Source organism: Lagenorhynchus albirostris, chromosome 6 (assembly GCF_949774975.1).
Source record: "Lagenorhynchus albirostris chromosome 6, mLagAlb1.1, whole genome shotgun sequence".
In the NCBI taxonomy this organism is placed as follows: Eukaryota; Metazoa; Chordata; class Mammalia; order Artiodactyla; family Delphinidae; genus Lagenorhynchus; species Lagenorhynchus albirostris.
Window position 1 is genome coordinate 62455461 of NC_083100.1, and position 27135 is coordinate 62482595.

The 27135-nt window shown below is 37.2% G+C and overlaps 2 protein-coding genes across 4 annotated transcripts in view; one reads left to right on the forward strand and one right to left on the reverse strand.

The window, feature by feature from the left end:
• Positions 1-21206, forward strand: part of CFAP210 (cilia and flagella associated protein 210) — a 36812-nt gene extending 15606 nt beyond the window's left edge. The window contains exons 5-9 of the mRNA XM_060151451.1: positions 5646-5802; positions 10804-10943; positions 13766-13958; positions 14718-14882; positions 20808-21206. Coding sequence (XP_060007434.1) covers positions 5646-5802; positions 10804-10943; positions 13766-13958; positions 14718-14882; positions 20808-21152 — 1000 coding nt within the window. The 3' untranslated portion in view covers positions 21153-21206. The remainder of the gene's footprint in view (positions 1-5645; positions 5803-10803; positions 10944-13765; positions 13959-14717; positions 14883-20807) is intronic.
• Positions 21207-21644: 438 nt separating this feature from the next.
• PPIG (peptidylprolyl isomerase G) overlaps positions 21645-27135 on the reverse strand; it is a 45311-nt gene continuing 39820 nt past the window's right edge. For all 3 annotated transcript variants that reach the window (XM_060152691.1, XM_060152692.1, XM_060152693.1), the window contains exon 14: positions 21645-26957. In XM_060152691.1, the coding sequence (XP_060008674.1) occupies positions 25850-26957 (1108 nt within the window). In that variant the 3' untranslated portion in view covers positions 21645-25849. The remainder of the gene's footprint in view (positions 26958-27135) is intronic.

Consider the following 27135-nt stretch of genomic DNA (forward strand, 5'->3'; position numbering starts at 1 on the left):
AAGAAGCTCTGTGGAGAGGTCCATGTGTCAAGGAGCTGAGGCCTCCTGCCAATGGATATGTGAAAATTGGTTCTCCAGACTCTGTCAAGCCTTCAGTTGATTACAGCTCCAACATCGTGACTGCAATCTCTTGAGGACAACCCAGCTAGGCCACTCTCAGCTTCCTGAATCTCAGAAATGGTATGAGATAATAAATGTTTATTGTTTTAAGCCACTAAATTTAGGGGTAATTAGTTATTCAGCAATAGATGACTAAAACACCCTGTACAGCTGCAGGCCCTGTACCTGAAAGTGAGATTTTTCACACGCTTCTTAAACAATCTCTAGGCTGTAGGCCTGGAGCAGTATAAGAGTCTGCCTGTGACTCACAGTGGGCATGATGAGGATAGGGCAAATAAGGGACTCTAGTGACACCAAAATCCCCCCAAAGAGGGATTTTGACCAATAGCCTTAAACATAATTATTGAAAAGACACTTAAGAGTATAGACAAAGAATAATTCTATTTCCTTCTATTGATAGGTAAGCCTTTCTCTAGGAAGAGGCCCATAGACCTTGCTTAAGAACAACTCAGTTACTGTTACTCTCATCAGCTTCCCAAGAAAAGGAAAAATCATCATAGGACAGCTTGCATCACTTTCTCCTGGATAAGGGAAGAGGGCTTAAGTGATCTTATTTATTCCTACTGATTAAAAGCCATCCTAAATCTTGTAACTTCCAAATTTGTCACTCTAGTCCAGACTCTCCCTTAAGTCCCAGTTTCACATATCTCACCACCTTTAAGACATCTCCATTTGGACATCTCTTACGTACCTCAGATTTAAAATGTCTAACACAGAATTATTGATTCTCCACACCCACAGTGGACTTCCTAGTGGCATCCTTACCAGTCAGTTGTTCAAACCAGAAACCTAGGAATCCATCTTTATTTTCGTTTATTTCCCAAGTCAAATTTATCAGCAATTCATGTTGATTTTTTTCTCCAAAACAAATCTTGAATTTATTGCTGTCATCTCAGTCCAAGCCACCCTCATATCCCATGGATTATTGCCTCAACCTCTTAACTGGCCTCCTATTCTCTCTTCCTAATCCCTTCTCCTTTCATCATCCAGAGAGATTTTATTAAAATGAAAATTGATTTTATTATTCTCCTACCTAAAACATTTCAGTGACTTTCCGTTCATTTAAGATAAAATGGAAACTCGACTATCTCTGGCAAGGCCTTGTGTCAAAGGGCCTCATCTACTTCCCAAACTCCTTTCCCACCACTCTTTCTCATTATACCTCCATTACCCTGATCTTCCAGGCCTCAGGCTCCTGTCAGATCATTGCTTGCCACATGGCCTTTTCACATGCTTTTTCTTCTGTTGGGAATTTTACCTTCCCGTTCTTCATCTGTGGGCTTCTCATCAGCTCAAAGAGGTCTTCTTTGTCTTAGGGAACAGCTCTGTCCAAACAGCTTTCTCTGTTATGTAAAATAAATAACTCAATTGTTATTCTTTTTCTTGTCCTGTTATTTTCTTTTATATATATATATATTTAAAATTTATTTATTTTCTTTATTTTTTTGGCTGCATCAGGTCTTAGTTGTGGCTCACGGGATGTTTTGTTGTGGCGCATGGGCTCTTCGTTGCAGCACGGGGGTTTCTCCCTAGTTGAGACGTGCAGGTTTTCTCTCTAGCTGTGGTGCACGGGTTCCAGAGCAGGTGGGCTTTGTAGTTTGCGCCATGCAGGCTCTCTTGTTGAGGCGCGTGAGCTCAGTAGTTGTGGCGCGTGGGCTTCGTTGCCCCGTGGCATGTGGGACCTTAGTTCACCTACCAGGGATCGAACCCGCATGCCCTGTATTGGAAGGCGGATGATTCTTTACCACTGGATCATCAGGGAAGTCCCTTGTTCTGTTATTTTCTTTACAAGAATTACCTGGATTTGTAATTACATTATTTTTCTATTTACTTGCTTTTGTTTGCTTGTTTTTGCCTGTCTTCCCACTGGAATGTAAGCTTCTTGAGGTCAGGAATCACGTTTGTCTGTTTCATGGTTGTAGTAGAAATTCAATAAATAGTTGTTAAATAAATGAATGAGAGGTCTCAAGATTACAGAAGAGTTAAGTGTGATTCTTAAGTCTCTAGAATAGGCAACAGAAAAGAAGTTGGTACTGTTCACCACGATAAGGACAAGAGACCAAAAGGATCAGTTTAGAAGAGGAGGAGGATAAATTTGCTTTTAGACATAGTGAATGTACCTATATAATAAAATAGTCAGGTGGTGATGCCTTTTGGGTTGTCTCTTCAAGAATCAAGCATGTCTATTGTAATAGAGACCTCATTTTTTTTTAAAATAAAATTATTTATTTATTTATATTTTTGGCTGCGTTGGGTCTTCGTTGCTGCTCACGGGCTTTAGTTGCGGTGAGCAGGGGCTACTCTTTGTTGCGGTGCGCGGGCTTCTCATTGCAGTGGCTTCTCTTGCTGCGGAGCACGGGCTCTAGGTTGCAGGCTCAGTAGTTGTGGCTCACAGGCTCTAGAGCGCAGGCTCAGTAGTTGTGGCGCACGGGCTTAGTTGCTCCGTGGCATGTGGGATCTTCTCAGACCAGGGCTCGAACTCCTGTCCCCTGCATTGGCAGGCAGATTCGCAACCACTTTGCCACCAGGGAAGCCCCAGAGACCTCATTTTTTTGGGGGGGGGCCTCTCACTGTTGTGGCCTCTCCCATTGCGGAGTACAGGCTCTGGACGCGCAGGCTCAGCGGCCATGGCTCACGGGCCCAGCCGCTCTGTGGCATGTGGGATCTTTCCGGACCAGGGCACAAACCCATGTCCCCTACACCGGCAGGCAGACTCTCAACCACTGCGCCACCAGGGAGGCCCCAGAGACCTCGTTTTTGATGTTGGGCTGCTGACTTCTTGTTAGGCCGCACCCTCCCTTCCCCTTTGGCCTTATAAGAAGGCCCCTGGGCTTGCCTCTTCCTTGGTTGCCAGTAGGAAATTTAAATCTCCTGTACACAGGAGCTTTTCCCCAGTTTCACCCCTCAGTCACAATAAATACCCAAACTCACTTCCTCTGCTTTGCCCAAGTCAATCCAGACCTACTTATGCCTACACAGCTCTGTTGGGTGTCCCTTATGTGATAATACTTTCTCTCAAATTCTCTTGGTGTGTGGAGGGTCATCTGAGCCACATTTTGGGTAGGAGTCCCTTCCACTTTTATAGGAGTTCTATGTAACATCTGTATAAAGTCAAGTCAGATCTGGGCTAGATCAACACAGATTTGGGAGCTTCAGAATGTAAATCAGGGGTAGCAAAGAGGTTTCATGACAAATTCTGCTCGGGTGGTTTGGCAGAGGCTGCCAGTTCATTGGGCTGAGCAGGACCAAGATTTTTGCATTGATTTTTGTTTTGCATTGATTATTGGTGTCTGCTATGGTCATGGGTGTTGGAAGTAAAGATATAAATGTTGGGCTTCCCTGGTGGCGCAGTGGTTGGGAGTCCGCCTGCCAATGCAGGGGACGCGGCTTTGTGCCCCGGTCCGGGAGGATCCGACATGCCGCGGAGAGGCTGGACCCATGAGCCATGGCCGCTGAGCCTGCGCGTCCGGAGCCTGTGCTCCGCAATGGGAGAGGCCACAATAGTGAGAGGCCCGTGTACCGCCAGAAAAAAAAAAAGATATAAATGTTATGTATTTCTTCCCTGAACTAGAGGATCTCGGATTTCCTTCAAAATGTTGACTTTGCATTAAGCTAAACCTATGGCAGATAGTTGAGTAGTCTACCCAAACTAAGGTAAAAGTCTTTATTGACAGTCTTTAATAGTTATATAAATCCTTGTCAATATTATCTCTTCACTGACACTAGAGACATTTTTTCTTATTCACTCTCAGAATAGGTAAATTTTTTTTGGCTGAAACAATGAATTGTCCAATACGTGTATAGGTATAATGTTAGTGATTTCCAGATTTGCTAAGGAATGTTAAAATTGCAAATGTTTTATATCTTGTTTTCTCTTAAAGTAGCAATTTTAAAACTTCAAAAACTTCCTCAAAATTAGATACATCTCTTTTTATAATGTCCTTTAAATCTTGATGATTGACATGAATTTGCTTCTAAGAGATTGGTATACTATTAAATAGTTCTAACAAACTAAACAAATAAATAAAAATTTGAAAACCTAGTATTTTTAGGGAAATCATAAAGTTGATTTAGCTGTGGCCAACAGTGACTTTTTTCTTAGCTCCTCCTAAAGAGAGTGACTGTGACTCTAAGTGGCTGCTTACTCACCTGTTCTGAATTGGCTTAATAATACCAAAGTGAACTTACTGGCTCACTTAACTGTGAAGTCCTCTGTGGCACAGGGAAGGGAATTTTCCCCCTCCCTGAAACCAAGAAAAAAATGTTATGATTGGGTGCATATGAAAGAAAGGCTTACTCCTCAGTCTTTTTGTCTATTTAAGTGGGTTGTTTACCCACTCTGTACCCAGGAAGAAAAAGAACTGGAGACAACTGATAGAGAGCACCAGTGGAGCAGCCTGCACACGTGTTGATTGGCTGACCGGGATGCGTGGGCACATAGACAAAGATACCGGGGCGGGGGGTGGGCTTGAGCTGTTTTGCCAGCATGCTGAGGATTGACTGCCAGATGTGGTCGCGGAGAGTCTGCAATAAGCTACTGATGGTGGATGCTCCTGGTTGTGATGGTGGTGGGGTGGGGGGGTGTGGGTTGTAGAGGTAGAGCTGGAGCTAAATGCAGATCAGAGCTCTGCAGTGAGGACACTGCTCAGGGATCTCTGAAGAACTCACGCATAAGCCCTGTGAGACAACCAGCATTTAATGGCTAACCACTCAGAAGGCATCAGTAGTTAGTCAATGTTGGCTAGAGAAAGGATAACAACCAAAGTGGCCAGCTGGGTAAGGAAGTTGTTGCCCTTCTTCCATCAAACCCCAACTCCTGAGAGGCCAGATCCATAGCTTAGATAGCATCTTCTAGTGCTGAAATTGAAAAGCAATAGGGATTAGGGACTTTTCTGTAAAATAATGTCACCATTTCAGCATAGTGTCTGTCATTCAGTTAACTGGTTCTTTCTAAAGGAAAGGAACATTTGAATCTACTGTAGGACTTAATTTTGGTGAGGAATGAAACAAATTTTGAAGAAAGGAAGATATTGGCCATCCTGGGTTAACCAAGATTGGATTTGTTTTTGTATTTTTTAAAAATTTTTTCTACAATTTATTTGTTTGAATCAGATTCCAACTAAGGTTCATACATTGCAATTGGTTCCTATGTCCTTTCTTTTAAAAAAATTATTTATTTATTTATTTATTTATTTATTTTGGCTGTGCCAGGTCTTAGTTGTGGCATGCGGGATCTTTAGTTGCGGCATGCGGACCTCTTAGCTGCGGCACGCATGTGGGCTCTAGTTCCCAGAACCCAGGCCTCCTGCACTGGGAGCACAGAATCTTACCCATTGGACCACCAGGGAAGTCCCTGGATTTGGTTTTAATCACTGCTCTTTACCTATCTGTTCTTGTCCCAAAAGAAATCCACAAGTTCTCCTTTATAGTTTCAAATCATCCCAGGTAAGACTCTAATTCATTTCTTTAAAACATATTCTATTTTTCTGCATCGCTCTCAGTTATAATTATGTTTTTTTCTTCAGAATAAAGGAACATGAAGAGGAAGAAGAGAGAAGGAGAAAAGAGGAAGAAAAGGATGCTGAGGAAATAAAGCGACAGAATTCATTATATGAAATAGAAATGAAAAAAGAAAGAGGAAAGAAAAAAGAAGAGATCAATGAAAACAGGAGACTATTTTTTGTAAGTTGAAAATACTTCAAAAATGTATCTCTTCAAAAAATGTACAGAGTCCAATGCCAAATTTTAATATGTTTTTTATAAATAATAGTGGTATAGAAAAGAAGTTTGCTATTAAGTTGGGTTTTTAAGTGTACTTTGGGGGGAGCTATATTTGCTGTTATTTCATTTGGATGTGCTCTCATTCATGAACAAGAATTAAGAGAATGAGACTTTTTAAAAATGAATTTTGTTATCCTAAATATGAGAGTTGTAATGAGCAATGAATGGGGTGATACGTGTTTGGTATCTCCTGCACTATTAATATATGCTGAATAAATGGTAATAATTATTTTATGGTAGTTGCAATTTATTTTGTAATTTTTTATATTCATTTCTTTAAAGTTATTTTTTATTCTTAAGTAACATATACACAGATTTAAAACATCAAACATCACCAAAATGCTTAAAAGAAGAGTAGCAGTCATTGCTTCACTCCTTCTGCTTCTTGGAAAATTATATTCTAAATAATCTATGTATTTTAGGGACTTCCCTGGTGGCGCAGTGGTTAAGAATCCGCCTGCCAATGCAGGGGACATGGGTTCGAGCCCTGGTCTGGGAAGATCCCACATGCCGCGGAGCAACTAAGCCCGTGTGCCACAACGGCTGAGCCTGTGCTCTAGAGTCCACGAGCCACACCTACTGAGTCCGTGTGCCACAACTACTGAAGCCGTGCACCTAGAGCCCATGCTCCCAAACAAGAGAAGCCACTGCAATGAGAAGCCCACGCACCACAATGAAGAATAGCCCCCGCTCACTGCAACTAGAGAAGGCCTGCGCACAGCAACGAAGACCCAGCACAGCCAAAAATAAATAAATAAATAAGGAAATAAATTTAAAAATAAATAAATAATCTATATATTTAAAAAAATATATTCAGTTTTAAAGATATGTATCTTGATTTATCAATTTTAAACATTTTCTGTCTCTCTGCCCTGGTAGTTGAGGATTTAGCTCTTTCCCAATACTGTCCCCTTCCCATCCACCTCTTCCCCCCAAATCATCATGGCATAATTTTAGTTTAATCATTATTATGATTTTATAAATATTGTTCTCTGAAGAGCTAAGAAATATACTATGATTATAATTTTTTGCTTCCATAAATGTTTTTCTGTGGTTAAAATAATTCTCATTGTTTGCATTTGCTTTAAAGCTCTATACCTCAATTTTTTCCATATGTTCAGTACGTTCTGCCAAATGGTTAATGATATTAGTTTTCAAATGTTCACCTAAGTAATGTTAAATTATTTATGGTTTTCTTGGAGCTCCCCCATACAGAGTCCTCCGTCCTTCTCTTCCTTCTAGACTGTTTGCTCTCTAGGCCTGCTGCTCAGCTGTCATTCTGGAGCTTCCCTGTGCCACTTTCCTGGGTCTCAGCTCCTATTTCCTGAATCTTATGCCTTCCTCTTTCTTGATTTATTCCTTCATCTTTCTGAAATACATCTTTTTTTTTTAATATTTATTTATTTGGTTGCACCAGGTCTTAGTTGAGGCAGGTGGGCTCCTCAGTTGCGGCTCCAGGGCTCCTTAGCTGCAGCACGTGGGCTCCTTTGTTGTGGCAGGTGGGCTCCTTAGTTGTGGCAGGCAAACTGTTAGTTGTGGCATGCATGTGGGATCTAGTTTCCTGACCAGGGATCAAACCTGGGCCCCCTGCATTGAGAGCATGGAGTCTTATCCCCTGCATGACCAGGGAAGTCCCCTGAAATACATCTTTGAGTAGCTTCTGAAGAAAGGGTATAGAGGAGGTAAAAATTTTGAATTCTTATCTGGAAAGGTTATCATCTAAAGTAACAGTTGCTTTGGGCTTCCCTGGTGGCACAGTGGTTAAGAATCCGCCTGCCGATGCAGGGGACACGGGTTTGAGCCCTGGTCTGGGAAGATCCCACATGCCGTGGAGCAACTAAGCCTGTGTCCTGCAACTACTGAACCTGCGCTCTAGAGCCCATGAGCCACAACTACTGAGCCCGCAAGCCACAACTACTGAACCCAAGAGCCACAACTACTGAGCCTTTGTGCCACAAATACTGAAGCCCACACACCTAGAGCCTGTGCTCTGCAACAAGAGAAGCCACCGCAATGAGAAGCCCATGCACCACAACAAAGAGTAGCCCCTGCTCGCTGCTACTAGAGGAAAGCCTGTGTGCAGCAACAAACACCCAATGCAGCCAAAAATAACTAACTAAATAAATTTATAAAAAAAAATAAAGTAATGCTTTCTTTATAGTTTGGGTGTAGAATTCTGGGTTCAGAATTCAGAGTTTTGTATTTATGTTTTCATAATATTCTAGCTTTCAGTATTGCTATGGAAAAGTATTATGCCATTTATGGTATTCATTCTATGTATGTGATCTGGTGTGTTTTGTTTTTACTTCCCTTGTCTCTTTTTCTCTGAAAGCTCTGAGGGTCTTTATCTCTGCAACTGTAAGATTTAACAGGGACGTACCTCGTTTAGGTCTTTTTCATTTTGCTGAGCACTCAGTTGATGCCTCAACCCATAAATGCATCAGGTTTTCTTATTTTATTTCTTGTATAATTTTGTCCCTTTCTATTTTGTTTCTACCATTCTAGAACCCCTCTGATTTATATTGGACTTTCTGAAGTGATGCTCTAATTAAAAAAATATTTTCTCATATTATTAGTTAGGGTAAGACTCAAAAGTTTATAACAGAAAACCCAAAATAAAGAATGTAAAAAATTACAAAATAAATTGCAACAGTACCTTTATCTGAAGTGCAGAGGTGGTCATGCCAAGGCTGATATGGTACCTCCAGAATCAAGGGGGAATGAGACAGCTTCTCTTTTTTTGCTTTGCTATTCTTGGAACATAGGTGGCTTCTGTCCTCAGGATTGCCTCATGGCCTTGAATAGCTGCTGGAGCTCCTGGCCACATTCCAGGCAGCAAGAAGGAGAAAGGATGAAGGACAAAAAAGGATTTCCTAACTATCTGTCTTCCTTTTAAGGAACTTTTTCAGAACTCCCACTTAACAATTTCCATTAAATCTCATTGGTTGTAATTTAGTGACACCTAGCTGAAAAGAAAGCTTGGAAATATAGTCTTCTAGATGAGCATATTGCCACTCTGAACAAAATCTGGGTCCTGCTACTAATGCAGAAGAGAAGAAAGACTCTTGGGTAGGCAATTAATTGTTCCTGCCATTTTTGGTTTTTGTTTGACTTTGAGAGTTATTCTCAACTTTGTCTTCTAAATCTTCTATTGAATTTTTAATTTTAACTATCAAAATTTTAATTTCTAAGAGTTTTACTTGTAATATTATTATTCCTTTTGCATAAAATCTTATTCGTTGTTCATGGATATAATATTTTTATCTTTCCAAGTCACTTTGGAATAGGACAGACCTTGTTTTGTATGCTAACACTGCTACTTACTAGCCAGGTGACCTTGAACTGAGGCTTTCAATTTTTAAAAATCAGGATTAACTTTGTGTTAACTCTGGGCTTTTCTTTCTTTTTTTTTTTTTTGCGGTATGCGGACCTCTCACTGTTGTGGCCTCTCCCGTTGCGGAGCACAGGCTCCGGACGCGCAGGCTCAGCGGCCATGGCTCACGGGCCCAGCCACTCTGCGGCATGTGGGATCTTTCCGGACCGGGGCACGAACCCGTGTCCCTTGCATCAGCAGGCAGACTCTCAACCACTGCGCCACCAGGGAAGCCCATGGGCTTTTCTTATTATAAAAAATCTGTATGAACATTTACAATAAACTTAGAAAAAAACAGTAAAATAAAGTATTTAAGAAATAATTCAAAACAATCACTTTTAAGAGTTTGATATTTTCATTACCTTTTCATGTCAACTAATATATCTCGTAACCAGATTACAGCTTTGAAAAGTAATATCCCATAAAATAAAAAGTACTTAAGAGTAGTAGGTACATAGTAGACCCTGAGTTATAAATATAGTGGAATATTAAATATTATACCTAACAACTTTTACCTTGAATTGATTTCTACTTATAGTAACAGAAAGCACTGATACATCAATGTATCCAGGCTGTTGTGTTCAAAGACACCTATTTTTATGATGGCTAATGCAGGTCAGGTTGTAGAGTTGTAGAACCCCTCTGATTTATATTGGACTTCTGAAATGATGCTCTAATTTAAAAAATATGCTGATATGAACAGATTTTTATTCTTTGTTAAAAAACTAACCTATTAAACATTTTTTAATTAGAATATACATCTGTATAATTTTTTGTATATGCACAAAAAGAAAGTCTGGACAAGAAAGTAGTTTCACAGTAATTGAGTCTGGTGGGTGGAATTAGGAATAGGCAGATGGTGGATGTGGTAGGAAGGACGCTTTACACTGTGTGTTTTTAAAACATTGTAAATCTGTGTAGCATATGACTATATTAACTATTCAAACATTAAATGAATGTATACATATTTACTGTATTTTATCTGATTATAGAATTATTTTAAATTCATATTTGTAAAGAAATGAGATATTTGAAAAGAAATACAGAAAATTAAGATGTGAAAGTCACCTATAATCTCATACCCTAGAGATAACTACTGTTAACATTTGATACATTTCTTCCAGTTATACATTCATTATAAACTTGTATTTATATATATTTGCAAAACTGAAATACTCCATGGTAATGTTTTATATTCTGCTTTTTTCTCCTACTTACTGATTATGTTATTTGTATCTTCCCATGTCTTTGAGAGTGTAATTTATTTAACCATTTCTCCATTTCTCCATTATTGACTACTTAGAGGTTGTTTCCAATTTTCACTGTTATAAATAACTTTGAGGTGAAGTGCATGGTAGGTACATAAAACGTAATGTCCAGCTCTGATTATCTCCTTGGGATATTTCTCCAAGAGAGAAATAATTGTATTAGAAGCTGTGACCATTTGACATTTAATATCGTATTAGATATCTATATGTTGAAAGATACTTTTCTTTGTGATAGAATAATACACAGTTTTTTCCTCCAAGGAACATCTGAATGATAAAAATACCATCAAAGCTGTAGAACAGCAGCAGCAAGAGGAGGAAGATGAAAAGATTAGAAAATTTATCAAAGCGAAAAAGCGTCTTACACAAATGGGGAAAGCAAAAGAAGCTGAAACACACAGGTCAGCTTCTAAAATAATTTTTGTGATTAATAAAGTACTGTCTGAAATTATTTTATTTTAAATCAGAAGTTGTGATATGAGAGTAGTCTTTAGGAAAAAGGTCTCATTATTTATGTCAGGGCATTTAGTGACATGGTGATTTCAGCTTGGAGCACGTGAGTTGGGGTTCCCTTGGAATATTGATGACATCTGTGTGGTAGGTGGTTGGAAATACTGAAAATCTCTACTTTAGGAGAGGGGTATGAGCTGGAGATGGCTTCGTGAGCCATTGATGTACAAGTGGGAATTGGAACTGTGGATACAGGTGAGCTCACCTGGGGGAGTAGGTAAGAAGTGACGGTGACATAGTCCCTAGGGAAATCCATAGTTAAATGTCAAATGGAGAATGAAGGTAATATGAAGACCAAGGAATAGTTCCCAGAGAATGGAGGAAAAGCAGAGAAACAGCAAGGGAGGGGGGATGGAGACTCAGTAAGAAGAGAGCAGCCATCAGTGTTAGATCACTAGAGGGATTAAATGAGATTTTAAAAATGAAGCACCCATCAGATTTAGAGGTCATTGCTTACCTTAGTGAGCAGTTTGGGGTGAGGTGAGGTAAGAGACTTACAGTACATCCTGTTTCTGTCTAGACCATGCTTTTCACTTGTGCAAAACCCTCTGATGGCTTTACATCACACTTAGAGTGTTGACTATGGCCCATAAGGCTCTACATCCATCCTAATTCCCAGCCGACCCCAGCCTCCTCTCTCAAACCTCATCTCTTACTGTTCTCTCTTTCTTTCCCTCTTTGTCACTCACACTGGACTTCTCCTGTACCCTCTTTGGGGAATGCTCACCTCCTTTAACTCTTTCAGATCATTACTCAAATATTGCCTTCTCATTCAGGCCATCCCTATGTTATTTAAAATTACAAGCCCAGGGCTTCCCTGGTGGCGCAGTGGTTGAGAGTCTGCCTGCCGATGCAGGGGACCCGGGTTCGTGTCCCGGTCCGGGAAGATCCCACATGCCGTGGAGCGGCTGGGCCTGTGAGCCATGGCTGCTGAGCCTGCGTGTCTGGAGCCTGTGCTCCGCAATGGGAGAAGCCACAACAGTGAGAGGCCCGCGTACTGCAAAACAAACAAACAAACAAAACTAATATAGTAAAATTACAAGCCCACACCCCACATTGCTTATCACTTTAACTGCTTTCTTTTTCTTTGTTGAATGATACAGCACTATTTTAATTATTTATTTTGTTTGCTGTCTCTCTACCCCAACTATTGTGAAAGCTCCATGAAAGTAGAGATTTTTAATGTTTTTGTTTACTGTTATGTCCCAGTACCTGGAATAGTCCCTGGCACATAGTAGGTAATCGAAGTGTTTAAAATATTGTTTTTGAAAGCCTAGATGAAATGTCACCTTTTCCATGAAGCCTTCCTTTTTTCTCATTTGCCCACATCATTTTCTAGCTTTCTCATGGCATTTATCACTTTTGCCTGCATAGCTATTTACATAATTGTCTTTTCTCCACTTTAGATTGTCATTCCCCTGGGGCATGTGCTGTGTCCTTTCTCATTGTTTCTCCCATGTCGCTTTGCAAATTCACTCAATAATCAGTGAATACGTCACAACTAAATTTAGAAGTATATTTTGCCCAATTTCCTTAATGAAAATGCCCCCATTCCTTTAACAAATATGTAGTTATTGTTTTGTTTTTTAATTCTATTTTTATTTATTTATTTATTTTTGGCTGTGTTGGGTCTTCGTTTCTGTGCGTGGGCTTTCTCTAGTTGTGGAGAGCAGGGGCCACTCTTCATCGCGGTGCACGGGCCTCTCACTGTCATGGCCTCTCTTGTTGCGGAGCACAAGCTCCAGACGCACAGGCTCAGTAGTTGTGGTTCACGGGCGTAGTTGCTCCGCGGCATGTGGGATCTTCCCAGACCAGGGCTCGAACCCGTGTCTCCTGCATTGGCAGGCAGATTCTCAACCACTGCGCCACCAGGGAAGCCCCTGTAGTTATTGTTGATGATGTGCCAGGCACCATGCTTGGCCCTGAACTAGAGAGAGGACTTACCCTGTCTCTGACCTTGGAAATCTCACAGTGTAAAAGGAGAGTTATTTATCTTCATATAAACAGATGAAGTCAATAAAATACTATGAATAAACTGCAGACAGGGCATAGTAAGGATGAATTTATTCAGGATTTTGATAGCTTTTACTGTTTTTGAGGTTAAATTTAAAGAAAGTCCTTTGACTTATTTTTATAATCTATGTGTTCAATATTAGAGCAAGTAGGATAGTCTAATAAAGTATTTAAAAATATTTTTCATGTGGAGAATTTTACACTTTATTTCCTATACACACACATACACAAGATCATACTATATGCATTATTCCCTTTGGATTTTTAGAATAGACTTTATTCTAAAAATAAAGTATAAAATAAAGTATTAAAAATAATTTCCACTTAATATATGAAAGGAGCGATGGGGCTCCCTTTCAGTCTTGTAAAAGACTATAAAATATCTGACTCTCTAAATAAAGTATATTGGCTCCATAAAAAATCCATTCATGGGGCTTCCCTGGTGGCGCAGTGGTTGGGGGTCCGCCTGCCGATGCAGGGGACGCGGGTTCGTGCCCCGGTCCGGGAAGATCCCACATGCCGCGGAACGGCTGGGCCCGTGAGCCATGGCCACTGGGCCTGCGCGTCTGGAGCCTGTGCTCCACAACGGGGGAGGCCACAGCAGTGAGAGGCCCGCATACCACAAAACAAACAAACAAACAAACAAACAAACAAAAATCCATTCATGAAGACTTGACAAGTGATGGTTATTTTGTTATAGGCTAATGGAGGAACGGAGAGAAAGAATAAATAACTTCCTGAGTAAACTAATGAAAGAGAAATTTGACAATCAAGATTTGATTATTGCTAGAGATATTGCAGAAGCTGAGGCTGAATGGAAAAAAAGAGAAAGAGAAAAGTATGAAAAAAACAAAGCAGAATTAAAAGCAATTGCAGAACATAGAGCTCTTGTGGTAAGCAATTCAATGATGACAAATAAAAATCAAAAAACAAATTTGAGCTCTTTACACTGTAGTTTCTCCTTACTCCCTCCTAATATACTCCCTCTGCCTCCCTGACAAAAACTAGCAGATTTGAAAAACAATGTATAAATTATCTTCCTGTAGTCTTGAAATCAGACCATGTTTAATTTCTAACAGAAAATGACATGGTAGACAATTACAAATAAGATCTTTATAGATGCAAAGTAATAATAATCTCTTCTGTTTCAGAAGAGATTTGTTTGCATCTGAAGTGCAAAAAGTTATTCATTTAATATACCTTTCGTTTGAATGTTTTTAAGATAAATCAAGTAAAAATTACCCCATTGTGTTTCTGTATATCTTAATCCTTCAGAATGTATCTCCTACGTGACTGTCATAAGATATAAATTGGATACTTTATAAACATTGTAGCAATTAATTTTTTACCTTACAAATATTTCCCTACCCTGAGATGGTCTTTTCTGTTCCTGAGATGGTCTTTTCTGTTCCTGTATTTTTTTAAAACCAGTATCATTCTACTTACGTTTTTATTGTTTCTTGATATTAAGGAAATAGAACAAAATCAAAGTAAACTGGCCACGTGGGAATCAGTCCATGTGTGTCCAATTTTCTGCCCTTGCATTGCTCCTGGCTGACTTTCTGCTTAGAGCTTTCTAACTTTGTGCCTTATTGAAGGCTGTTGGTTGCTAAAAATGGTTTTAATTTTTTCCTTTGCCTTTTATCATCTAGATAAAAAATAAAGAGGAAGAAGAAAGACAAAGAAAAATAGAGGCTAAAGAACAATTGCTAGCTGTCCTGAAAGCAGACCAGATTTTCTGGGAGCATAAAAAGGAGAAAAAACGGAAAGCTGATAAAGAACGTCGAGAAGTTCAAGATGCCCATATTCAGCAAATGGTAATTATTCCTAAATGTTTATACTTCTTTTAGCAATAAATATGTAATATAGAGTTCTTGATAGTTTTCTGTTTCCTAAAGCAGTTTCCTTTATCAAGTAAGATCAGATGGTCATTATGGTTATGACACAATAAAATGTATTAAAAATGTGAAGAGTTAGTTTTTGTTTTTATGGGTATTGAAGTTCTCACACTAGGTTTATGTCTTTTGCACAACTATTTATCCTTCTTTAGTTTCTATTGTGTTTTGATAAATATTTAAGAAAATACAAATGCAAATGGCAGGCCATGATGCTTCCTTTACTTTTTCCCCCTCTTTAAAACCACTACCCAGAGAATATGTTGATTGGGATCACATAGGTTTCATATTTGAGGTGAGTGGGGGTCCCAGAGATTTTACAACATGTATGGAAGACCTGGCAACCAATCATTTGTGTCTAAAAACTGTTTTCCAGAATAGCTGTACCATTTTCCATTCCTACCAGCAATGAGTGCAAGGACAAGTTGCCCCACATCCTTGCTAACACTTGTTATTGCCATCCTTTAATTTTTAACTATTCTAGTATAGTGTTATCTCATGGTGTTATTTTGCATTTCCCTAATGACTAAAGATATTGAACATCTTTTCATGTACTTTTTAGTCATTTGTGTGCCTTGTGAAGTGTTTATTTAAATCTTTTGCCAATTTTTTAGTTGGGTTGCTTTCTTTTCTCTTTTTATTTTTTATTTTTGGCTGCATTGGGTCTTCATTGCTGCACACGGGCTTTCTCTAGCTGTGGCAAGCGGGTGTTACTCTTCGTTGCAGTGCATGGGCTTCTCATTGCGGTGGCTTCTCTTGTTGCAGAGCACGGGCTCTAGGTGCATGGGCTTCAGTAGTTGTGGCACACAGGCTCAGTAGTTGTGGCTTGTGGGCTGCAGAGCACAGGCTCAGTAGTTGTGGTGCATGGGCTTAGTTGCTCCGTGGCATGTGGGATCTTCCCGGACCAGGCTCAAACCTGTGTGACCTGCATTGGCAGGCAGATTCTTAACCACTGCACCACCAGGGAAGCCCTGGGTTTCTTTCTAATTGTTGAGTTTTAACTTATTTTTTTAATGTGGTGAAATATACATAACATAAAATTTACCATTCAAACCAGGGGTCCCCAACTCCTGGGCCCCAGACTGGTAGCGGTCTGCGGCATGTTAGGAACCAGGCTGCATAGCAGGAGGTGAGCAGTGCGCGAGCGAGCAAGGCTTCATTTGCCACTCCCCATCGCTCCCCATTGCTTGCATTACCACCTGAATCATGGCTCACATTACTGCCTGAACCATACCTCCCCCTCCCGTCCGTGGAAAAATTGTCTTCCACGAAACTGGTCCCTGGTGCCAAAAAGGTTGGGGACCACTGATTCTATTTTTAATCATACAGTCCAAGGGCATTAAGCACATTTACACTGAGGTGCAACTATGAATACTGTCCAACTTCATAACTTTTTCATCATCCTACTCTGAAACTCTGTACCCATTAAACAGTAACTCTCTGTTCCCCTTCCTCCCAGTTCCTGGTAACCAGTATTCTACTTTTTGTCTCTGTGAATTTGCTTATTCCAGGTACCACATATTAGTGGGATCATACAATATTTGTCCTTTTTTGCCTGTCTTATTTCACTGAGCTTATGTCTTCAAGGTTCATTCATGTTGCTGCATGTGTCAGAGTTTCATTCCTTATTAATGCTGAATAATATTCCATTGTACATATATACCACAATTTGTTTATCCATACATCCATCAATATATATTTGGGTTTTTCCCATTTTTTGGCTATTGCAAATAATGCTTCTGCACATTGGTATAAGATATCTGTTTGAGTCCCTGTTTTCAATTCTTTTGCTTATATACCCACAAGTGGAATTGCTGGATTGGTATAAGATATCTTATTGGTATAAGATATCTGCACATTGGTATAAGATATCTGTTTGAGTCCCTGTTTTCAATTCTTTTGCTTATATACCCACAAGTGGAATTGCTGGATCATATGGTAATTATATGTTTAAGTTTTTTCAGAACCACCATACTGTTTTCTACAGCAACTGTACCATTAACACTCTGACCAGCAATGTTCAAGGGTTCCAGTTTCTCCAAATTCTCAACATTTTCTGTTTGTTGTTGCTTATCATAATGGATTTAAAATGGTATCTTATTGTGGTTTTCATTTGCATTTCCCTCATGATTAGTGATGTTGAGCCTCTTTTCATATGCTTATTCAGTCTGAAGACTTCCTTTAGCACATTTTATAGCACAGGTGGGCTAGCAATAAATTCTTTCAGTTAATGTTTTTCTGGAGATGTCTTTATCTTGCCTTTTCATTGGATATGAAATTATTGGATATCATTTTTTTCAGCCTTTTGAATGTTTGTTCCAGTGTCTTCTGGCCTTCACTGTTTATGACTAGAAATCTGCTCTCAATCATAGTTTGTCCCCTATATGTGATGTGTCATTTTTCTCTTGAAAATGAAGTTTTTTCTTCATTTTTGGCTTCCTGCAGATTGACTATGATGCATTTTCCTTGAGTTTTTTCTATTTGGGATTTGTGGTGCCTCTTGGATGTGCTAGTTAATGTCACCAAATGTGGGGAGTTTTCTGTTATTTCTTCAAATATTTTTCCTGCTTCTTTATCCTTTTTTCTTCAGGGACCCAATTTGCACATACACAGAGACATCTGATATTATACCAGAAACCTCTGACAATTCTGATCATTTTTAGTCAATATTTTTCTCTTTGTTCCTCAGATGGGACAGTTTCTATTGATCTACCTTCAGATTCACTGGTTCTGATGTTGAGCTCATCTAATGAATTTATCAATTATTGAACTTTCAACCCTACAGTTTTCATTTGGTTCTTTTTTATATTTTTTATATTGTTTCTATTTATCTGATTAGATTGCCAGTTCACTCATTCTGAGCATATTTCCTTTAATTCACTGGATATATTCATAACTGCTTTGAAATCTAATTGCTAAAGTCAATACGCAGTTTCATTCAGTTAGTTTCTGTTTCCTGGGAATAATGTAACACGTTTCTATTTCTTTGCAGGTCTAGTAATTTTTGGTTGAAAACTTGATATTTTATAGAATATGTTGTAGATTGTTTTGTTCTGAGAGTTGTTGCTTTTTTAGTAGGCAACTGCTTTCCCTGGACGCAAGCTATGAAATCTGTTTTCACCACAGAAGGTAGCCTCTGATGTCTTTGCTCACTTTTATTTTTTAAAGCCTCGACTCCTAGGGTTCCTCACTGTACTGGTGTTGACAGTCATCCAATAATATGGGTAGAGTTTATGTTCAGACACCTTCAGCCAGTAATGTTTTTACTCCTACCCTTGCTATACAAGCTGTGGGCAGGTTGAGGGTGGTAGTCCAAAGAACACTAAATTCATAGTTTCTCCCAGGCTTTTTTTGCCAGGCTCCTGAGGTATCCTGTGTGAATGTGTTTTATCAGTTAGTCAGGGATGTCTGTAAAGTTTATCATTTCAACTCTTCTGTCTCATTCCAGAATCTCCCCCTTCAATTTCTAGCTGCTTTGCCACTCAACCCAAATAGAATCTGACATCATTATCCAGTTAAATTGCAAGTTTTCACCTCCTGAGCTGGAGGGATAGCAATGCCCTCCAAAGAATGCCAGAAACTTGCGGTTCTTACCTTCTGATTTAGTAGCAGTTTTTCATGAAAAAACACTTCTCAAGTAGTTGCCTGTACATGGTCACTTACCAGTGCTCTGAAATGGTTGATTTTAATAATTTTTAATAATAAACTTGTTTTCTGTGGAGAATAATTGGCCAACCTCCTCATGTGGCCATTATCAGAAGTAGGATCTGCCATATTATTTTGAAGCAAATTCCAGATATCATATCATTTTATCAATGTATATTTCAGTATCTTATCTCTAAAGCTCAGGGACTCTTTAGAAATTAACAATCACAATTCTGTTAAAACATCTAAAACAATTAACATTCAAAAATATAAAACAATTAACATTCAGCATTTAAATTTCCCCCCGATTGTCTCATGAATATTTTTAGTTTTTGTTTGAGGATGAAACAGGGTCCATATATTCTATTTGGTTGATATGTCTTTCAAGTTTCTTTTAACCTATAACTCCTCCTCCACCCCCATCCTCTGTTTTTGTCTTAGGTTCTCCCTCCTTGTCTCCATTATGTTTATCTTGCAATTTATTTGTTGAAGGAACAGGGTTTCTTATCTTTTAGAATTATTATAGTCTGCATTTTGCTGATTGGATCCCTGCAGGGTAGTATTGTTCCTCACATTTCATGTAAAATCTAGTTTAGGTCAGATTCAGGTTCAGTTTTTTGGTGAAAACTCGTAACTGGTGTTGTGTATTTCCATTAGAAGGCATGTAATGACTGTTGTCTCACTTTCTGTGATACAAACAGCCTTTGATGATTGTTACCTAGATTTAATTCATCAGGTGGAAAAATGTCAGTATTTTCTGCTTCCTTCTCATCGATTTGCTGAAGTTTTCAAAGAAATTTTCATGATCAGCAGTTTCTCTGCAGTACAATTTTAAAAGAAAAGACAGGATATTTGATTCTTTAACTGTATTTTCGAGTTTTCAAAGTAATTAGCTCTCTAGCATCCTCCAAAGGTATTTGTTACTTTACCCCCATGTGTTATAATTTTTAGGGTTTTAAACCAGTATTTTAAGTTTCTTTACAAATCTGTATTTATGCTTAATGTATATAAAGTTTAAGGTACCAGTCATGTATTCCATTATGGTTACCTTTCCTTCCATTCTTTCTTTTCTGTACTTCAAATATTTCTCCCTGTTCCCTCAACATCTTTCTACAAAACTGCTACCAAACCAATACAGTATATCCCAACTGCTCCTTGTTAAGATCCCAAATTACAGCATTTTACCATTGATGAGATAGTTCTTAGTCTCTCTGATTTTTTCCTGTTATTGAATATCATTTTCTATTTTTCAAACTCCTAGTATCCTATCCCCTATTCAACATATAGCATGAAAGCCTGTTTTGAAACATAGCACTCAGTAACAAAAATTTGCTATTTTGTATTCATATGGTTGTTTTATTTCCTCACAAATTTCAATTCCTGGTAGATATATCAGGTTTAAGCTACTATTTTATGCTGAAGTGTTGGTTACTGAGTTTGAAATATATTTTCATGAATACTATATTCATAAGTAGACAAAATCTTAATTTTTGATACTCAGCATTTCTTAAAATGCTTCTGAGAAGACACAAGGAAAAGGTGTCAACCAAAACTTTATAGAAATCTTTAAAAACCCATTAGTCACCTCATATAAGCAGTTAAAAGAACAATGGTTTTGTAAATTATAAAGTTAAAAGAAAAAAATTATGAAATGTTAGTAAACTGGCTTTTGGTAGGTAGATTGCTTATTTCTACCTAGTTCCAACATTGATAAATGTCACTTGTTCCAACTTCAAATTCTTAGGAAAGAGAATGTGACTGGTTTAACCACTTAATTCAGATATTCATTGCTGACTTAATCTTATGTGGCTCAGTCACATGGTATATCTGGCTGATTTGGGACAGTGGGTTTGGGTGCATTCCTTCAGAATAGTGGATGGATGGGGACAGCGATTGATTATTATGTCTTCTACACTTGTCAAAGTACACATCTTCTAAATGGTAGAAACAGGATTTTAAACTTGGTTATTTGATTTTTAATTTCATGCTGCATTGTTTAAAGATGTACCATCACATAATACTGAGCCACTACTTTGAACATGATACTGTTGTGAGAAGCATGGGAGAATTTATGAAATAAATTATATAGTTGTTGAGTTTAGAAAGCTCTATCTGCAACTTCAAATGCTACATATATTTAAAAAATTGATTTTTTTTTTTTTTACTAATACAAAGTGTATTTTTTCTTTCCTTCCCAAATAGGCCCAAAATAAATTTAATGCACTGCAAGCAAAACAAGCAGAATTAGAGTACTGCAGACTTACTGAAGCTCTTGTGGCTGAAAAGGAGAAGGAATTTCAGGATTATGCCAGAGAAGTAATTGAATCTGAGTCTGAATCAACAAACAAGTATATTTATCCTCTTGTAAAAGCTGTACAGGAAGGACCTGGAGGTGGTCCTGGGCCAGTTTTTGCGGACAGAGGTGTATTAAGACCCAGGTATCAGGCAAATGATATTACTGGAGTCCAGCTCCCTTTTTATACCTCTCAGGGATCAAAATATAATAATTTTCAAAAGTCTAAGGGAAGGCTAGGTTTTACATGGTAGAAAAAAGTTTATTTTTAAGAAGACTAAGTCATAGCTAATATTATGCACTACAAATTCAAGTGAATTATATGCTTATAATTTGTTAATAAAGCTGCTTTTCATCTAAGTACAATTATGTCTGATCTGATTCTTCCCCATTCAAGATTAAGTCAGATTCCATTTTTTATTTTGATAAAACACATACACAACCAAATGTATAATTTTAGCCATTTAAGAATATTCAGTGGCATTAAGTATATTCATAATATTGTACAACCTGCACCTATTAGTACACAACTGCTCTGATCTGCTAATTTGATAAAAAGAAACCATAGCTAAAATTTGTGGCAAAGATGTAAATTGGAACTAGGACATTTTGGGTATTGAGAGGACTTGGTGGGGTGGGGGAGGTGTGAAAATTATGAATCCACACTTAAAAAAGAAACACAGTACTAGGTTAGGAAGTATGTTTAGGAAAGAAACCTAGAAAGCAATGAAAATAGAAAAAGCACATTGAAACTAAAAGTATTTTAATAACAAATTTGCACAGTCCATATGAAGCACTCACATTTTACATATTCTCCTGGCTTAATAAAACATTTAAAAACACTCCAGAATTTGAGAGTTTAATAATATTCACCTGCTAACACATATAAACCACTGAATGGTCAGAACGTTTTTACTTAAGCATATATATTTTCAGTGACTAACTCTCAAGTTAACTAGGTTAATTTTCCCTAAAACCAAAAATAAACAAGAAACCAAAAACTAGACAATCTGTTTTACAAACTCAATTAACACTTATATGGCTTTACAATGGTAAGTGTTATATTAAAGCTGGCAGGCACAGAATATAATACAGTGTTCCTGCTGCTGAGAAATTTGGAGGAATTAAAAAGCAAATAGTAGCATTCCAGTTGACAGAAATGCAAATTCCATGTATAACCTTAAAAGTCTGCTGAGGCAAAAGACACCTTGCAATGTGAAGCACTATGATTAAACAGTTACACTAGAACTTATTCCTAAACCTGGAAATTGTCACTGCTGGCTAAATTCTTAAAAGAAGTTCAACATTGTTAAACTCTTTGCTCAGTTTTTTCCTAATACAATTTCTGTGGGTAAAATAAAAGTATTATTTTAATTGATTTATCTTCATTATTTAGCTTTTAATAAAAATAAAGGCCGAATAAGCTAATACAATGATTTAAAAAATACAAAAACAAACTGTTTATGATAGTATAGTTTATTTTATACAATGTTTAACTATAAAAGTTGATAGTTTCAGAGTTTAAATTCTGTAAAATGCAGTTTGCAGAAAACAGTTTAACAGTTACTAGACTAATGATAAGAGAAGCAGCATTTTGAAACTAATTATACAATTGCAACAACAGCTTTATTCCTAAATTTCATTAAAAAAATATACATCACAGTGACTTCTGAGCTAGGAAAAGAAGTGCATTAACTTCATTTGTTTTTCCCTTCTGTAAAGAGAGCAGCCATAACTTTTAATATACCCACATACAAATACCCAATTCATTTATCCTTCAAAATACTATAAACACACAAAGGGGGAACAAAATATACAGCATGTGCTTTTGGTAAACATAGGAATTTGCTTGAAAAAGGGGGGCAGGGCAGACACACAAATCAATCCCACCACTCCCCCCAGTACATAAAAACAAACAAAACCCCTCAACAACTCCCTTCTCCAACCTTGCTGATGGAATTTTTCAAATTCCATAAAGGTTCGAAGTGTGATGAAAAATACTGCCACCCAGAGTAAAGCAAAATCAACTACTAAAACCATACTAATTTGTTCCACACACTAACCTGAAAACAAATTAGAACTGTCAGTAATTACTACTACTGAAAACATGAGAAGCCCAGTATGTTCCCATCCCCAATATTAAGAAATTTTTACTTTTCAGTTTCATATCTCCCACTGAGTACAGAATCAAAGGCCATTAGGCAAAACCAATATGAATCAATATTACACTTGTGCAAAGATGGATTTATAAGACAAATTCTTTGAAACTTCTGTGAGGGATCTGATTAAGAAACTTAGAAACTACAATGCTCTATGAACTCACTACCTATAGAGTAATTTAAAAATGTTTTAAAGCAACCTAGTAGCTTCTCTACAAGCTCTTTAACATTAATTACTCTGCAGTGTCAATTTCTGTGGCAGATGGTTTACCCAGAAAAAGAATTCACATGAAATAATCATGAAAAAATTTCTCATATATTGCCAATCAAGTAATAAAAACAAACTAAATATCTTTAAGAGGATATTAAATCAAACACACTTTGAGGTAAACTGTAAGCTCAAACTATTATCAATTTGGCAGTAAAGAATTAAATAGTTGACTTTTAGGAAAACAAAGTTGTTCAAAGTAAAAACTAAAGGTTGCACAACTATTAAAAATGTAATGAAAGGATCATTTGATTGGTGTACTATTCAGATGCAAAGGCAGATGAGGTACAATTAATGCTGTTTGATCATTTTCTAAATGTTATTTATATTCTGAAAATAAAATCTAGCTGATTGTCATCTCTCACTTCAACTCCTTCACATATCTGTTCTATTGTAAAAACAGCTAACAAAGTTTTTTTTAAAAGGCTTATAAATAATGTTTAACATGGAATTGCTTCTTTGATGACCAAAACAGAATACTACTTAACGAAATTACTATTTTTTCCCCCTATGGTTACTTGTCTATAATTCTTAGTGGATAAAGCTCCGGGATCAGACAACATAGAAGTATTTTTACTTAGCATGTTTTTTTTTTTTTTAAATATAATTATTAGAAATCCTTTCTTAAACAGCACCTTTCTTGAAGCTCAAATAGTTTAACAAAGACTTTTTAAATGCAGTTTACTGAATTTAAGACAAACAATAACTAATTTAAAATATATTAACATTATACAGCTTGGGGACTCAAGACTCAATTATCTCTAAGGTTTGTGGTCAAAGTCTCTAAGGAATCAACCACCCTGGATTATCATAAACATCTATTACTTTTACCATCAGGAAAAAAATTTGGTAAGACTCTGCTACAGATATTTGTTTCAAGATATTGCAAACAATCATTACCCTATTTGTTATATAAATGGCTACCACAATGCCAAATGTATCATTACTGTTTTAATCAATAACGGGAAGTACTATGCTAATAAGCATTGCTTTGCTCAGTACAAATAACATTGAGTAGCTACTGGGTTTACGAAGGAGCTACCTTGGTAACAGAGTAGGTATTTGACACTACTGACAAATAGTAAAGTACAAAAGCACTCTAGAGGCAACTACTAATTGGAATTCTGAAATTTCTTTTCAAATGAGGCAGGTTTTGTGTTTACTGTATGTTCAACATTTTATTTAGAAGAGAAATTACAGAATAAAAGGCCACACATCACTAAAATAGCAATATACCACACACAAAATTCTAAACGGACTTTGGATATCTTTAGTGTTTCACACTATAAGCTATCAAATTTTGCTACTTTCTACTCTATGTGGCAATGCTATACATGCCAAGTTAAAATAATGATTAACAGTTACGGTATAAAGCCCCCTGAATAGAAGAAACCAGAGTCATAAACATGCTACAGCCTACTGTGATACATAGATAAAAAAGATGCATTTTCTTGCCAGTTGAAGCTCACAGTTATGAGAGTTAGAGAAGTCAGTTCAAGTTAAAAAAAAAAAAAACATGCAACATTAATACTCAACTCTATATAGGTCAGTGGCCAAAAAGAGAAATCTAAGTTAATGTGTCAATACTAACAATTTTTAGAATCTGTCTAACATAAAGACCTGCACAAGTGGTATGTTTTAGTGAGAAAACTATTTTTTTCATTTTAGAGAAGGGTAATGGTAATAATAATAATAAAACATTCCCCCAAAGCAAGTTTCATCTCTTCAGACCAACAGCAACACAGAATTGAGAATTACAACCTGATTTTCAAGGTACAGTTCTTGTCAGATGCTGTGTAACAGCAAGCCAAGCCCAATCAGTACATCAACTGAAAAAAAATACTCAACTATATTTATAGACAGTGAAGTAAAACAAAACTAAAGAGGAAAAATATTAATATGAAACAAGCTACCGGTAGAAATATAAAGAGTAACATGAAGTGCAATATAAATATCTATTTTAAAGCACAAATTACTATAAAATCAAAAGTAATGACTTAATATCTCAAGTTATTAGGGTCCCACTTCTGTGTAATTAAAAGCTGCTGCTGCAAGCCTCTGTTATAAATGCTATAGAAAAATCTACACAAGATTTCTTCTACCTAGTGGCTTCTAAGGTTACTTTAATCATGAGAAACACAAGCTTTTGTAACAATGTATTCCAACAATCAGTTATGTTTGTTTCCAACTGGCCGATCACACAAATCAGGGTGTAGAAAAGCATGTTTGCTACTGGCTGATTGTTGCAACACAAAAATGCATACATGAAATAGTTAAACACAGCACACAGTATTACACCAAAGTGTTTTTCTCATTTCAAGTTTATTAAAACTTTTGCAGTACAAATTATCCAGGTTGCAGATTATCAAAAGATCGACTCAATAAAGTCCACATTGGAAAAAAAAAAAAAAAGGACAAACATAAACCCAAAACAATGAAAAGAAAACAACATAAAGGGGATTCATCAGCAAGTCTCTAAAACTTAAAATTTGAGACAGAATGGAAATAAGTTTATATACCTCATTCATCCACTTTTGTCTTCATCTGTTCCAGGGCTTGATTCATGATCAAATTTTTTATTTTTATCATGTGTGTGGTCATTTTCTTGACCCTTTGATTTTTGGTTTTCTTTTTCCACTGAGGATCTGGTCTTCTCATCCTCCTTATTTTTCAAAGTTGAGAACTTTAATTCATTGTCCTGACTACTTTGTTTCATTTTTGAGAATGGACTTTGATCTCTATCAGCCTTTTTTTCCCTGTTACTATTTGAGCTACTATGATCACGATTTTTAGAGTACATTCTCTTCTCACCCTCAGAATTCTCTTTTCTGTGTGAACTTTTACTTTCTTGGTTTCTGTATTTTTCTTTGTTTCTGCTTTGACTTTCTTCTCTCTCTGAGCTCCGTGAATCTCTCCTCCTTCTCCTCCTGTCTTTACTTCTTGATCTTCCTGGCGTTGCTCTTCTGTCTCGGCTCCGTGACCTTCCTCTTCTCCTGTACTCCTGTTCTCTGTATCTGTGATACTCCTTGCTTCTGCTGCGATCTCGGTCATGGCTTCTAGACCGCACTCTTCTGCTCCTGTCCCTACTTCTGCTTCGTTCCCTTGTTCTACTATTGTAACCGTGTTTGCCTTTAGTTACATCGCGTTCTCTACTCCTAGACTGTGCACGTCTGTCCTTGTCCTTACTTTTATTATGATCATGCTCATTGCTTTTGGATTCTAACTGTTTAGACTTCTCTTTACTTCTACTCCTTTCCTGATCTTTTCCTTTAGAATCAGACTTTTCTTTTTCTTTAACATTCTCATGATCCCTTTCTTTACTCCTTGACCTCATCCTCTTTTCTTCATGTCTATTATGCTTTGTATCTCTTTCCTTACTCTTGGATTTCTCTTTGCTCTTACTCCTACTTTTCGATTTGGCCCTTTTCTTTACCTTGTTTTTATATTTATCATCTTTTTCTGAATTTCTTCTGATGTCTCTCTCTTTGCTGTTAGATTTATGATCTTTAACTTTCTTTTCCTTTTCACTTTTTCTGTTTGGACTCTCAGAAACATGCCTATGATCAGTTATTTTTTTCTCTTTTACTCTAACTGGGCTTCTTTGATTTTCTTTTATTTCATTTAACTCACTCCTAAAAAAGGAAGAAAAAAAGTTTTGGGGAAAGTTTATTAGGAAAACAATGGTGTCCATTATTGCTGAAATGATATTCTATTTTCCTTAAGACATTCAGAAACAACTGAAATGGCTTTAAATGAAATAATTTTAAATAGTTAAAAAAAATACTTGTTACTGCATTTGAAATAAGAGTT